Source organism: Abramis brama (genome assembly GCF_963993115.1).
Source record: "Abramis brama genome assembly, chromosome: 5".
NCBI classification, from domain to species: Eukaryota; Metazoa; Chordata; class Actinopteri; order Cypriniformes; family Leuciscidae; genus Abramis; species Abramis brama.
The window spans coordinates 7,248,319-7,264,803 of record NC_139967.1 but is presented as its reverse complement, the minus strand read 5'-3'; the positions used below and the strand labels follow the sequence as shown (position 1 = coordinate 7,264,803).

The following is a 16,485-nucleotide window of genomic DNA, read 5'->3' as shown; positions in this document are numbered from 1 at the left end:
ACTGTAATGTAGAAAAAATAATTATATATTACTGAAATGGTTAAATATGAATATATGATGGCAGTATTTTAAGGCTTCTTTTTAATTCAGTGCTGATTTTAAATATAAAAATGCATTTCAGTATTTATTTATTTTTGGAGAATCTAATCAGAATCACTACTGAGAATAGTTAAAATTATGAATAAATAATATAGACACTTAATAATGAGAAAACCTTCTCTGAAGTAAAACATGTGGATGCATTATGATAATTTAAGGGGGAATTTTTATTTACGCAAAATACAAAGTTCTGGCATGAAACTCAAGATGGCGCGGGCAAATAGGTCCTTTAACTCACCTGTTCATAACCACATCGTTATCTACAGGGTGCAGCTGATTGGTTCTTGTCGTATCAGTAGCCAATAAGCTCGCTGCTCAACCTTCAAATATTTGGGTAGCATTTGCCTTAGCAGTGCAGCGCGCTTTCAGAAACCCTCCACCTTCCCCGGCTCCACCTGTATAGATCTGCTACGGGTTATTCATGTAAGCTATATTGTACAGCAATGAGAAGTTATTAATTCTTATTTTTAAAATCTATTATTTCTCACTTTTAATGTAATATTACATTCCTTTAATTTTCTTGGAGAAAATGCTTGATGGTCTTCAGTTTATTTTAAGCAGAGTTTCACCTAATACAAACTTACTTTATGTCAGGAGTGGCATGACTTGGGAAATGTGCGCGCGTGTATGCGTGTCTGGATGCTTTGACATCTCTGGTTTCAATTACAGATCACATGATATTCCTCGTCTGTGTTGCCTTTTGCCGACAAAATCTTGGCTGCTTTCTTCAAGCACTCATCTCTTCTCTCTTTTAAAAAAAAAAAAGATTGAGAAAATGGAGAGCAAATACGCAGCACATGATGCTTTAACTCCAGGGCCCCCGTGCACAGACTTCCAACTGTTCCTGTATGAAAGCGGCTGTTGTGCCAGTAGAGGAGCTCGCCAGTTCAGTCCTCTGGGCCCTTTAGAGTTTGATGAGCATATGACCACCGTTGCAACTGCTACCGCGACGAAAATACCTCCCCATGATCCCCTGCTCAGAGCACAGAGGCAGCCAGGAGTCAGCGGAAACCGTAAAATATCACTTACTGTAAGAACGGGAAAATGGAGAGGAGAGAGAGAGGAAAAAATGGAGAGTAGAGTGTCATTTATAGACAAAATGAATCATCCTCGCACTTGTAGTGCATTAGATCTTTATTATCTCTAAATGATAATTATTTTCTTTTATGGGCAATATATTGAAGATTATTCATTGTTGTTTTGTTGGCCACATAAAATGTAGGTCGAAATTGAATATCAAGATGATTGTAATGTGCTTTTTATTTTTTACATGATTTGTCCAAGTTTCAGAAGCAGTTGGCCAGGTTAGCACCTGCTTGAAAATGAAAATAATACTGAGTTTGACTCATAGATTAACCCAATCATTTGACCAAATCAGTGCTATTGAACTGTCAGATTCAGTGAATCAGTTCAAAACACTGATTCAGATATTTAGGAAGTCCCTGCATATTTGACATGCTTTAAAATATTTTGTAAATGTATATATTCCATTCTTATATTTGTGCATGTATATACATTTATTAAATTTAATTTCTTAATTATAATATATTGTTCATTTAGTGGAAAACAGGCTTTTTTTAAACTGTATTTTACTTTAAACGTATTGAATCTAATTGGCAAAACCATTTTCTTTTTTTTTAAATAATTCAATGTTTTAAGGGAAAATACATAAGCACATTAAGACTTTAGACATTAATAGTATTTAATATATTTAAGTCACTCTATCGATAGATCTGATGAAGAAAGAGCCATTTGATATATGTACCCTTTCAATTCATGAGCTACAGGTTTGCTTTTATTTCAAATACGGTAACTGAACAACCACTTATCAACAACATAAAAATGCAAAAAATCAGGACAAAATGAATGAACATAATGCATGTTACTGATAATGCTCCGTGTTTAAAGGCTGAGCTTCATTCAAAGCTTGCTCTTACGCCAAAGTCAGAGTAGAAAACGCCCATAAAATCATATACTGCAGTTGGAAATGTTCTGGAATCGTGCAAAAACATGAAAAGTTGTTTTTTGTCAAAGGTCCATAAAGAAAGGCGGTACAAACAGAACATGGGGTAACATGCATAGATATCTCTCACTGACCTCTGCATCATGCAGTTTATCGTTCATAAAAACAATAACATCCACAGAGAAATGTGAAAAAGTTATTTTGAGAGTAAAAGGAAAGATATTTAAACATTACAATCAAATGTACCTGATGCTTGCATTAAAAAAAGAAATAAAATGTAATCAAATTTGAAAACCAGTTCATTTGACACACACACACAAATATAAAAAAGCAAAGATATAAGTTGTATAAGCACAGCTTACAAATGAAGGTAAAAATATTATTACAAAATATCTTGAAATGTAGAAAAATATATAAGGTACCATACAAGGGAATAGCAGTTACTGTACACCACAATGGAAAATCTGCTTTTAGTGAAGTTGCTTACAAACTCAAAAATGCTGCAGGCCCAGATCGAACTTTTAACCTGTTTTTTGTTCAAATATAACCATTCAGTTTTTCATGAACTCTTTTTTGCATTCTGTTGGTGTCATCTTAAAAATATTTGCAAGTGCTATGGGGTGTTTCTGATTGTAAACTTACAAAATAAACATAAGCTGTAGTCATGAGCCATTATAATAAAATGTTGATGCAATGAACTTCCTGCAACCGTATAGTCAAACTCTGAAGAATTAATAATTAATTTCATCTGACTTGTAGGTTATACTGGCATCTTTCAGGCGTTATGATTGTTTCTTTGGCAGGACAAATAATTATTTATAAATTAACATTTTCATAAAATGGCAATGCACACTATATTAATTCCGTAGTTATTATTGTGCTGCATAAACTTTCAGTCATGAAGAGAAAAGCATGTGATTATTAGCAAGGCATAAAAAGCATTACTGATTTTTACTGGAAAAACAATAATTTAAGTGCTTATTTTTAATGAAAATATGATCAAAACTGATATTTATAAATGTTTCATGTTTTTTTTTTAAATGTTGCTGTTGGTTTCCTATTTTAACCAGAAGTTCGGGAAAGACTCCCCATCGTACAAGATCCCAGAGGAGAAAGGTTGTATATTAGCATTTATTTTACTTTTAGGACTATAGTAGTATATAGAAGGTCTGAATGTCAGCATACATGGACTAAAAGACAAAAAAAACAAAGAAAGAAACAATAAATTTAAATTTTATGGAGTATTTATCTGTCATGAAAAAAATGCATTACCGATTGTGGGTACTTTACGGAAGAAGGGAAAAACTAGTGTTTAGATTCAGCAGCAAGGATAGATATCACTGTGGATTAGCAAGGACTACGACTATTACTGGCGTTTTTAGCTTAAAAAGCATGATGCTAGGTACTAAGAACTGATGAATGCGCATGTCCTAGAAACCAAGCAGACAATTTCCTTCATGACATCATTAACAAGGTATTGAATATACATATACTGTATGGCCTGAGTGAAAATTAATAATGGCATCATTCTTCCTGTACCTTTTGAAGTACCTTTGGTTCATTCTTTACACCAATGAATACAGTGCTAAATACAAATTTCAGACACAAACCTGCTGATCAGACAATTACGATAGCATTGGCAAATTCAAAACAATGGACGTTGAGTAATGCATATATAAAACTGAGAGCATACAACAAGAGCTTATTACATTAAATTCATTTACTCTTCCTTTTTAATACTGTACACAAGCCACAACGTCGTTTCCGATTCCAGGACTTCAAAGAGTTAACGAGAACCACAATCCTTCCAAATATTAAAACCTATAAGCAGCTCGTCCATTTAAAGAACAATCCATCCCATTCCTATATCATGTTTGATGAAAGTTACAAAAAACTGTACGTTTATGTTCTCAAAAAAACAGACGCACCAATGTGATCAAAGCGGATCTATTTGACAGTCTGAGGTGGCATGATGGCCGTCTTTGGAGTGGTTTTGCCTTCCGTCTCCATCGTTCCCTCCTTTCCTTTCTTCCTCGGTGGTTTTTTGATGGGTGTTTTCTTTGGTGTGGCATCTCCTTCAACTCTGGTCCCATTAAGCCCTTGTTTTTCTGGGCTTTTAGGTTCAGGAGAAGAGTCTGAAATAGGAGCCACCATCTTCTGGAGGTTGCCGGAGGTGGGTAGAAGGGGCTTGTTGGTCCCAGTTGCAGAGCGCTTGGTCTTTTGAGGAGGGGTGGGTTTCTCTCGGTGGGCTTGAGGCGTTGAAACGCCGTTGGGTTTGACGCCCACCGTGAGCCCCTCGTTTCGATTGAGGCTTTGGGTCTTCTCCTTCAGCTGAGCCGCGAGTAGCGTGGCGGCCTCAGAGTTCATGTGCGGATGCATGATCTTTGGGCTCTTGGGCGGCTCTTTGTTGGTGTCGTTTGTTTTCTTGTCCGAGTGGAAGTTTCCAATCTTCTTCAGGGCATTCTGGAATGTTCCGTTGAGGTGCTCTATGGTATCTGATGCTTTGTGAGATTTGCTTTTGCTTGGGGATTCGGGTCCATCTGCCTTCTTCCCGTCCTGATGCTTTTCTCTGTTCTTGCTCGACTTCTCCTTAAACCGCAGCTTCTCATCAGCCTTTCCAGAGCCTTCTGAATTGTTCTTCTTCTCTTTTTGTGGTGATGGAGTCTGACTTTGCTCTGTTGGGTTGGTTCCAGATGTTCCGTGGATCCAGGACACCTTCGGTTTGGTGGACGGGTCTGGAGGACGAGGTTTCGTCTTCTCTTTCGTCTTCTCCGGTGAGGCCGTGTCCTCCTCCTCTTTGGAGTGTTTGGAAAGGCGTGCAACGTGGGCGTAAACGGCTCCTATGGTTGACTCAGAACCGCTGGTGGAGCCCTCGCTGTCTGAAGATTTCAGGAGAGGCTGCTCACTTCCGTCGCTAATGTACTGTTTTGTTGTTTCTCTTGTGTCTTTGAGGGACGTGTACTCTCCTGCGTCCTCATCATTGGGTGATGATGATAGTTCTTGAGCAGCGCTAGAACTTTTCTTCTCACAGCTCTCGTTCATAGTCTCTGAAAAAGGTAAATGTAAGGGTTAAGTGGTAGAGAAATATATCTCTATGACTGTAGTAAAGTAAAATTAAAAGAAAAACTGACTGGCCGGTTCCTGTGTGATTAATGAACTGGAAGTTATATCAGCTACAATTTTTAACACCTCTGTGTTGACATTTGTCATTGTTTGATCTGTCTGCAAAATATTACAAAATTCTATATACAATTGGATTCTAAAACTAAAACTGTAGTTTTGTTCTAAATTTCAGTCCAACATAAAATAATCAGTTCATTTAAATAAATTATCCTTCTTTTGGCTGTAAAATTAATATATACAAATATTTTTTTGTGGGCAATATTTGCCCTCATATTTTAAATTTCAGGGGTATTTGTCACTTTTGTTGCTGTGTTAGTTTAGTATTATTTTTATATTATTATGGTATTTGTTAATATTTTGAATTATTATTATATTTTATTATATAATTTTGTTGCCTAATTTTGACTTCAATATTTCTGTTTAGCATTCTTTTTTCCATTTCAGTTTTAGATTTAGTAATTTTAGAACTTAAACACATTTTATTTCAGTTTTTTGCCAAGGTAATATTTCTAATTTTCATTTACATTTTTTAAAGTTTATGTATTTCATATTTTATTATTATTTTAATTCATTATTTTATTTAACAAAAACTGTTTAACTATTTAAAATGTTTTTATTTTATTTTTTTAGTTAACACAGTTTTGCTGGCATTTCAACCCTAATTTCCTGGTAATTTCTTAACAGACACTATACAGTGTATAGTGTGCACTACTGAGTAAGTATTAAGCTAGTATTTAATTCCGAACATCAACTTTGGCTATACTGAAATATATTTCAACTAACCGAGCACAGCTTATTAAAAAAAATGTTTTAAATAAAATAATGAGCACACCTAAAGATTATTATAGGTCTATGACCAGTTAGAAACACCAAAACGCCATATCACCATGGAAAAATGCCTAGGTTTTTTCTTTAAAATGCTTTTATATCAGTTTTCCAGCAATCTCCCACACCACGGTTTATGCAGAAAGTCCTGAGTCACATCCTGAAAGCTTTGCATCTGCTGACATGGCCATTTATAGCGTTTTCTGTTTGTATTCACTCAACGCACGTGATATATGCACCCAGAGGCCAAGCGTTTACCACAAATTGAGGTCATTTAATAAAATTGTCAGGAGATTTCTTAACTCCCTCATCTGTTTTCCATGTTGCACAAACAGATGGCTTATCTGCGCTAGTTCCCGCTCACCTTCGTGGGGTATGCAGTAAACGGGCCCGTCTTCACTCGTCTCAAAGGAAGAGAAGGACTCCTGGGAAGACCATGATGGAGAAGGCTGGTCCACTACGGAGGGCGGCTCGATAATGCTGTTGAAGGTGTTTTCGGGATCGTGGTGGGTGACTAAGGGTTTGGACAAGGGGAAAACAAACATAGAGGTCAGGTCAAATCAGTGGAAGAAGGCTCCCTGGGTTCCACAACACACAAAGGCTCTTTGACTACATATGTGATGATGTTAGGCTCTACAGTCTGCATTAGTGACCGACAAGGGCAAATAGTGGAGTGTGGATAATCTGCATGAAAGCCAGCATTGACAGCACATGAGTGAAACACTACACTTCAAAGCATGCTAGTGGAATGATCTGCGAGCTACTGAGGTCCTAAGAATTTACACTGGTATTTTGTATTACGGTTAGGGTTAGTACTGCTATTTAGAGGTAGTTTGGTGCTGGTGGACCAACATAGCCATGTTTTTTTAGCAGCAAATAATCAAACATGATCTTACTGGTCAACATGGTTTATGTGGTTTTAACTGGTTCTAACATTTGTGACCTTATTTCCTTAAAATGAAGGCACACTTCCCCCCAAATTATTAATATTTAACACCTTCAGATGTTTACACATAATATATGTGTGTGTACTGTGTATAATTATTTTGAATATATAAATACACACACAGGCATGTATATATTTAAGAAAAATGTGTTATTTATATATAATACAAATTATGTATGTATATATGTATATATGTGTGTATATATATATATATATATATATATATATATATATATATATATATATATATATATGCAAATATGTCTTAAATGTATATATGCATATGTGTGTATTTATATATACAAAATAATTATACACCGTACACAAACATATATTATGTAAACACAAACTTTTATTTTGGATGCGATTAATCGTTGCCCAGCACTCAAAAAAACATAAGCGTTTTTCAAAAAGCTTATTTCCATTATTGTCAAAGAATAAAGTGTTTTTGGATCGATTAACAAAACTGTAAATTCAGTACAAATAGTATGTAGTTTTAAATTGAGTTCTTTTTAATGTTTATCTTTTTAACAGATGCTTGTGTTGGATTCTTTTTAACCATAGCTTGTATGGAACTGAAAATGCTGTCTTAACTAGCAAACAAAAGTTTGCAAATATACAGTGGTAACTTTTTGCCCAGTTCTCCTGCATGTGACTGTGGTCCTAATGAAGGTCACGGTGGTTTTCAAGAGGCCGCTTCCTTCCGCCCACTTTTATGTGATGATGCATTCATGCTGACTTCGAAAAAGATGGTCAGCTCGGGATTCCTGTGGCTTGCTGCTCACATCTCCTCTCAGCCAGGAGGAACTAGAGTAGATGCTAACCACATTCTCTTGGCCTGGTTACGCCTCTCTCACACTGCTCTTTTGGCTATTTGGCCGTGCAAGACCTTCTAGGCAAGATCAGATCTCTTTCAAGATCTCTTTCAAGTTAACATGTATTCAAAATCAACTTCATTTACTTTTTATAGGCTACATATTTTTTTATATGCACTTTATATGCATTAGCATGATTTTTCAATAATATAATAACTTGCTGTGTCTCTGAAACAACTTTCCTTTTCAGGTGACATCACCAAGCCCACTTATTTTTTAGCCCCTCCCCTCCAAAAATCTGGTATGTAACGGCCACTTTCCACAATCTAATCAACTCCTGATGGATAAAAACATGTTCATCCACATTTAATGTCCAGTTTCACTATGAAATGCATCATCACTCCAACAAGCGCTCCGCGTCAATACAACACGCATGCGTCATGGTGCTCTCGTAAACGTGCGTGTGTGTTGGAGATTAATATTTTAAAAATAACATGGTAATTTGTTACCAAATTGGCATCACTTCATAAAATTGAGCTTAAACCACTGGAGTCAAAAGGATTACTTTAATGATGTCTTTACTACCTTTCTGGGGCTTGAAAGTGGTAGTTGCGTAGGCTGTCAATGGAGGGTCAGAAAGCTCTCAGATTTCATTAAAAAGATCTTGATTTGTGTTTTGAAGATGAACGAAAGTCTTACAGGTTTGGAACAACATGAGGGTGAGTATTTAATTACATAATTTTTATTTTTGGGTGAACTAACCCTTTAAGGCCATAACGTCAAAGAACAAGCGGCAACAAAACCAGCGGCCGACTGTTGTCTCCTCGCGTCGGCTGTGTCTGGGCCAAAAAGCTGCGCTTGAACACACCAAAAGGACTAGAGGCGACTGTCAACTAGCATGTGCATTCTGCACCTGCGTGCAACTGTCTATATCAACAGTCTATATTCGTCATTCAGTCACAGCCTTTGCTTCTTGTTGCTGGTAGTTTTACATGTAGTTTAGTTTGTTTCAACACTCACCCTTAAAGTAAATAACACTCGAGAACTGGAAAAAAGTGAACTTTCATGTTGAGTTTTAGCATGTGCGCTTCACTCAGAAACACTCAAGCTTTTGCAATCGGCTAGCAAAGGGTTTATTCTAACATTCTCCCAGTGTGGAAAAAAAAGCTTTGAAAGTAAATTTACAAAAATAAACATTTCAACAGCACATAGCAGTAAAAACCACAGAGATACAAAACTGCATTTTTGGAGTTTTGCCTTCAATGAAACAATTTACATTCCATACTTTATCCTTTTTCCAAGCAGCTGAAGATGCTGGAAGAAGTTTCCCGCAATGTTACAGGAATATCTTCTCTGTTCACTGCTGCTCATGTCACCAGCATTCTCATCATGCAGATTCACGAGTCCCCTGTGGGACTCACCGCACCATGAAATGGCATGACATGTATGATGGAGATGCATGCAAACAGACATAGTGCTGTTACTAAGCCATTTTCTGACATCGGACAACTGCTGTCTTGTCAGAGACAGAGACTTAGACCGGTCTGGCAGCCTCACCCTCTGCTATATGGGCCTTGAACAAAAGTACATTACTGGAACATCCCAGCTGCATTAGTCCCCACAGCTGCAGAAAGTACTCTGGTGCAGGGCAACAGGTGGCCTGTCTCTCTGACGCCTGTCCAGAAACATGTTTATAGACTTGGACTAAGAGACATTTAGATCAAGAGCTTGCAAGGAACATTGTTCAATGCTCGTTCTTAACGTGTTTCGTTGTTTGTAGTTAAATATCTGAGAACATGGAAATAAATTAGGATTAAATTACATAGAAGTAAAAAGTAAATGGGCAAATCTCACAAAACATGCCGAATTTGCGCGTCACCTCAAAATCAAAAGGAAAAATAACTATTAAGAATTTTTTGCATTGACATTATTTTCATGAAATTTAAGCAACCCCCCTCCGCCCTCCCAATATGTAATGCATCCAGATATTTAACTTTTATTTTTTTTGTAATTCCGATTATTGTCAATAGCTATGTTTCCCTCCAAAGTTGTAAATTTTACTTATGCGCAAAATTGGAATACTGCATAAAACATTTGAGAATAAAGCGGCATTTCCATTCCTTATACTCAAGAGAACAAAATCGTCACTTTCTGGGAACTGGTTCAAAATATCGTAACAAAATTGGAAGCCACTGTGACTCTTTTTTCCTACATCATAAATGACTTGTGTCTCAGATCATGCAGACGAAATGCTATAAACGCTGTCAAGTTATCTTGTGTTCGGATGCCTTGTGTTTGGGAACGCAATCATGTGAGACGCTTCTGGGAGGGGAATAAAAAAATAATTTTGGTGACAGACTTTAGCTCAGGCATTTCAGAATGACCAAACCAACATTTGAGATGCTGTGTGATGAAAGTGATCCGCTGGTTAGTCCGGTTATCCAATCACATCCACTGTTGAGGCAAAGTCACGTGAGTTTTTTTTGTTTTGTTGCACAACGAGGGATTTATTCAGTAAATGTGTTTGCATCGTAGTTTATGGACATGTCTTATCGGATAAAAATGTATCTGCCTCAATTGAAGTTTTTTATGAGCAATTTTAGAATTTATGCACATCTTGTCTTTCCATCCAGCTTTTTTCCCCTCAAAATCTCAAAATGCACATAAAATAGATGGGTGGAAACAAAGCTAATGGTGATTTATTGATCAGAAAGATACAACTCTACAGTGTACCATAATACTAAAGTCAGAGGTGCACAAAACTTTTTTTGGTCTGGTTGTCAGGGAAGCACATGGAAATGCTGCTTGGTACTCACACTTTACGCCGCACACGTATCCTACAAGCTTTGTTCACTGTAGAAATTAAATATAGGTTCATCTTTGTTAAAGCTGTATTTTTCTTATTTTATTAACATTAATGACACCGACAACAGCAGGAATATTAGGCTGCTGTCACTTTAAGACAGAATGCATGGACTGAATATACTGTCACACATCTGGTTTCTTTCTCAACTGTTCACTTATGACATAACTGAGAAAATACTTGCCAAGATGAGTATTTTGACATAATTTTGTGTGTACGTGTCAGTGTCAGAGTAACGTGAAAGAGGAATCAATTTGGTGTTGGAGAACAGTCTGAATCACGTCTCTCTATCCCTCTCTGTGTGCACGCGTTTCGGGTGTGTGCGGCTGTGCGTGCGGATAACAACGCGTGAGTCCCGATTTATGCCTCTTCTTCCGCGTTTAAAATCGTTTGAATGTTTAAATTGGCAAGACAAAACGCGTCCAAATGATAAACCTTCAATCTATGATGGTTAAACTTGGCAGTTAATCCGCAAATCACATGCGTGCCGAACCGCGGGGCCTGGTCCGTACGGATCACAGATCAACTGCGATCTGTTGCACCCCTAATAATTAATGAACACACTTATCATCATGATGGCGATCTTACCAGAGATGGTATAGTAAACGTGGCCCTGTCCCCAAGAATGCCAGTACTCAAAAGCGCTCCCTCCACGTTTTTTGCTGCGCATCGTTTATATTTACCATGCATGCGCACCAGTTATGTGCACCCCTGACTCTAGTGTCAGTTAAATTAAAATAATTTTGTATATATATATACACACAAACTGAATTTGATGAAATACTGATTTAAAAAAAAAAAATGTTAAAGTGTGCAACTATATGCAACTATATAACTATAAATACTGATTTAAATAAAAAAATAATGTTAAAGTATGTGAAGTATATATATATATATATATATATATATATATATATATATATATATTTCGAGTAAAATATAATTTCTTGTCTCATTCTTTTGGTTTAGGGGTGAAACATCATCCGGATATGACTGTTCATTTCAAGACAGATTAACTTCACTGGTGTAGAAATGTGTTTCTCCTAAATCTAAATTATGGTGATAAACAGAATGTGGGTCCAGAGGAGATGAGGGAATAAACATTCTCATTCTTTTTTTGTCCCCTTTGTCTTAAATCTGTCATTACCAGCTTTAGTTGGAGTAAAAAGGGCTCTGAAACACACTGAGGTAAATTTAGTCACTTCCTGTCTAAAGACCCCCAGCCCCCCATTTGCTCTCCTGTGAGGGTAGAGTTTCCAAAAAAAAAAAAAAAAGTCGGGGGAAGAAAAGATATGGGAAAAATAGCAGACCTCACTGCTGCAGTCAGCCAATGAGGATAGCAGAACCACAACAGGAAAAGGAGGAAGAGGAAAAAAGAGGGAAAGAGAGAATGATATTTTCATCCAGCTCCTCCCCTGAAGTGAGAAGTTCGAGGGGGTGGGGAAGGGAACGGGGTAGACGCTACATCTGCGTTTGCTTTCAGTTGTCCCTCTCATATGCTATCGCGAAACTCATTTTTTTTAACTAATCAAGAGTGAGCGTGAAAAGCAACATTGTTTGGTGTTGATTTTGGTTGTCTCCAGTTATTTAACACTCTTTGATGTGTCAGATGAAAGACACGCATTCTCCATCAATTTTCTCATAAAGTCCGTGGATGAAAGGGCCAGTTTATGTTTGAGAGCCGAACGCTGGTCATATCTCTTCTGCTAAAGTGCCATCTTCTTATTGGATTTTTCTACTTGCTTGTTCTTTGTTGTCTATCCAGGGTTTTACAGCTTGAGGGGTTTTATTGAAACAATCTGCAGACCATACTCAACCCTAACCAACAGTGACATTATTGTTTTAGACAGGATTTTTCTTTACCCGGGTCTGATGGCAGTGACTCTTTAACTTATGTAATGTGGTAAATTAGTGTGGAAGCACATGTCTCTCGAGGACAGTATGGCTCTGGGCTTTCTCTCGGGCTCTCTGTCACTAAATAACTAAATGCTGCTCACCCGTGACCGCCTGTTACCCATACACTAGGGTATTGTTTGTTTTAATTAAAGCTGTGCCATCTATATTCTTTGTAAAAGAAGAATCCAGCTCTTGTTTCCTTGATTGGAAATTTTTGCTTGTGATTTGGAGATGACCCATGACTTTAAATCAACTGGTGTTTTGATGATTTTTAGTGGATGTACAGTAAGAAGTCAGTTCTCCTCAATTTCCCACAGTTGTGGGAAACTGAGGAGAACATCACATTAAATATGAACATTTTCCATGCATGAACATATCTAAAAACCTTTCATTTTAAATGGAACATCTATGGTTTTATCATGTAAAACTTTTCTGGTCCTTGCAAGTGGTAGTTGCGTAGGCTGTCAATGGAGGGACAGAAAGCTCTCAGATTTCATTAAAAAAGATCTTCATTTGTGTTCCGAATATGAATGAAAGGCTTATGGTGAGTAATTAAAGGTAGAATAGGTAATGTTTTTTTAAAAACACTTTTTGTTATACTGGTTGAAACTCTTCACATCCGTATAGCAGTCAATAGTAGAAGTGGTCTAAATATTAAAGCGCGAATATGTTCTGTGGAAGTCACAGGACTAAAAAATGTTCGTCCAATCCTTGCATTCGATGCCCTACCTGCCTGTCAAGATATGTATTTCCATTCCTCCACGAACCCTGCTCGCACAGATATCACACGTCATCAACGTGTTCAGTAAGGCTATGCAGAGTTGTAGACAGTCACCGAGCGCCACAAACAAACTGCAGCCGCATTTTTAAGTTCCTCCTGGACCAAAACAACAAGCTTATGCTGCGTTCACGCTATGTCTCATGACACTGTGTAGACACTGCTGTGTGTTCATGTGTTTTAAGAAATGCTTTCAGAGCTAGCTTGCTATTGCTAGCTGCTCTGAAATTGCCTACCCTACCTTTAAAGACAGATTTAAAATTTTTGGGTGAACTCACCCTTTGAAGTAACATGAACATTTTTCATTTATCAATAACAAAGGTTAATAAATGCTGTGAAAATAAATTGCTCATTGTTAGTTCATGTTAGTTAATGCATTAACTAATGTTAACAAATGAGAATTATTGTAGTGTTACCATTTGACCTCTTGTTTTTGTGCATGCTAAAGAAAAAACGCTGCAAAACGAACCCACGTTTTTCTATATTTAAAAAGTCCAATTCACTTAATTTAGTGTTCGGCGGTGCTAACTTAATATGCCGTGCCTTTTACGATTTGGTCTCTGAATCCAAGTCCAAAATGAATATTCCAAACAAACTTCCTTAAAAAAGTATAATATGTTTGCATGGCCACTTTAATATTGTCTCTAAAACCGGCTCCTGGCAGCAGCAGCTCATACAGTTCCTCAACCACAAGAACTCCACACAGGGGTTCCATCCTGGCAAAAACAGAGCAGTCTTTGATTGGGGGAACATTCAGCTCCCAGCCGTCTGTTTTAATAAGAAATAGGGAAATGAGGGGAGAAATGCAGGGAAAAAGAAAACGAATGTCTGTTTGGGTACAGATTAATAAGGACTTGAAGCTTTACATGGAGCCAAGGGAAATAAGACGTGCACCCAGAGCATTCCATTCAGATGAAACCCTAAAGACTTTGTTTGGGTCAGCGCAGAGTGCTTTTCATTCTGACTGAGGCTTTTAGCCAGTAGAGGCACCAAACAGAATTGCAAAAATTATTATTGCTTTCAAACAGGTTCCCAACCACTGCCCCATCTGCCATTGGTCAGGCAAACAGAGAGCCCCGCCCCAAACTCACGCCATTGGTTGAGGCAGATTTTGATATAACAAACACAAACAACTCAACACAGCAATGATTTGAAAGTGCCAAATAGGTAAGTCAACCAACAAATGCTTTACCTAAAGGGAAAGTTCACAAGTCAGTGGGGTCCAGTGATGTTTGGTTCTTCAAAATATTTTCTTTTATGTCACGCAGAAGAAAGTCACACAGGTTTGGAACGATGTGAGGATGATTAAATTACATTTTAATTGTTAACATCATCATGTTGTTTAACAATCTCATGTCATGGAACATAAAAGAAGATATTTTGCAAAATGTCCTAGTGTTTTTATGTCCCTACAATACAATGTAGTCCAATGTTGTTTGGTTCTCAACATTCTTCAAAATATCTTTTTTTATGTTACGCAGAAGAAAGAGAAAGTCATACGGTTTGGAACGATGTATATATTGTGTCCGCAGATGGATGTTGCATGATGGCTTGCTGGTTTTATCAGCACCCTGAACTATTTTTTAAGATATATCGTAGTAAAAACGTGTTAAACTTTTAAAAATGTCACTTAAGACTTGCGTCCTTCAGTTACGCTCCATCTAGCTGAACTAGAATGCATCTTGTAGTTCTTTCTGCACTAGGTTTGAAAAGATTTACATAGAAAAAACAACACTGCACCTTTAAATTAATGTTTAGGTTGCCAATATTAAAAAAGACAGCTAAAGGGGATTTGCATTCAAACATGCCCTATCACGAAAAAGGATGTCACTAATATACTTGCTAAACATGCTGTTTTTGTTAAACCATTGAAGACTTAACATCAGGCACATCATATTAAGTGCATATCTGTTGTGTGGTTCAGTTTACTCATGGCACACTGAACCATATGTAATTTTAGATGGTGGAAAATGAGGACATACCAACAACTTTGGGTAGTTTCTGTCTCCTCAGAGGGATTCTGGGGAGTTTGGTGCTGATTCGGCTGAATCCACCACAGAGGATTATTTTGGCCTTCTTGCTGTTGGTGGAGTTTTCCTGGTCAGGGCTGAAAGAGGAAGGGTGACGTTAGACCAACATTACACTGCCCAGAAATGGATTCTACATTGGTTGGTGTGTGTTATTGTACAGTGTTAGTCTTCTAGCATTAACTGCATACGGTATACACCATCAAACCATAGAGATTATAGATTTACTGTTCAAATGAAGGAGAAATGTAGGGATTCATCTGCCTCACTGGCAAACTGAGGAAATCTAGGCTCAGTTGGTCTTACGTTCTGTAGTTTTCCAGCCATTTAGAAAAGGTGGAAAGTTTAAGAAAACAGCCGACTGTGATTTCTAGAACACGAGAGTCTTGAGTTTACCCGATTGACTGCAGAGAACAGAGGAGGCTTTCACTTCAGCGAACTGTGAACAATTCTGATGACAGGCTTTGTTAAAAGAAGTTCTTTGCCAGGGCTGAGTTTGAGATAGACGCAATGGCCACGTTCACACCGCCGCTGTCAGTCCAGTTTTACAGCACTACATCTGGTTACGTTCACACACAGTTTATGTGAGCAGTACCACTCAAGCTGTTGTTGGTTAATTCAGATTTGTTAGATAAACTCATGCCTATTAAATTAGTCTTGTATTAATTATGATGAAACTTATTTGGCATTTATATACATATGTATATATATTTTGTATAGTTTTATTCAGCAAAGATGCATTGATTGAATGTGACAGTAAAGAAGTTATGTTTACAATAGATTTCTATTTCAAATAAATGCAGTTCTTTTGAACTTTCTATTCATAAAAAGAAAGGTTCCTTGAGCAGCAACTTGGCATATTATAGAGTGGTGCAGGGAATACGTCAGAACCCGGAAGACTAATTCGCCGCTGATTCCTTCGAGATTGTCCTATGGGGTTTTTCAATTTATGTGTGAAAAAAAGCCTGTGGTAAACATTCTTTGACGTTTTACAAACACCCATAGTGAAAACGCAAATTTTGAAGGATTTTTCTGAAGCATTTTTGAAATCAGACATTTTTAATAAGTAACTAGATAAGACAGCTTGGGATGTGAGTGTGTGCGGTGTACGTTTTAGAACAAAACGTCAAAGTATCGTCAAGTTATGTTT

General features: G+C 37.2%; 1 protein-coding gene across 1 annotated transcript in view; it reads right to left on the bottom strand.

Annotated features, from left to right (window-relative positions):
- Positions 1-1,866: 1,866 nt before the first annotated feature.
- The window catches only part of scarf2 (scavenger receptor class F, member 2), a 32,452-nt gene continuing 17,833 nt past the window's right edge, over positions 1,867-16,485 (bottom strand). Inside the window, exons 9-11 of the mRNA XM_084115957.1 lie at positions 15,291-15,415; positions 6,375-6,524; positions 1,867-5,109 (exon numbers count right to left, since the gene is read on the bottom strand). Coding sequence (XP_083972083.1) covers positions 4,010-5,109; positions 6,375-6,524; positions 15,291-15,415 — 1,375 coding nt within the window. The 3' untranslated portion in view covers positions 1,867-4,009. The remainder of the gene's footprint in view (positions 5,110-6,374; positions 6,525-15,290; positions 15,416-16,485) is intronic.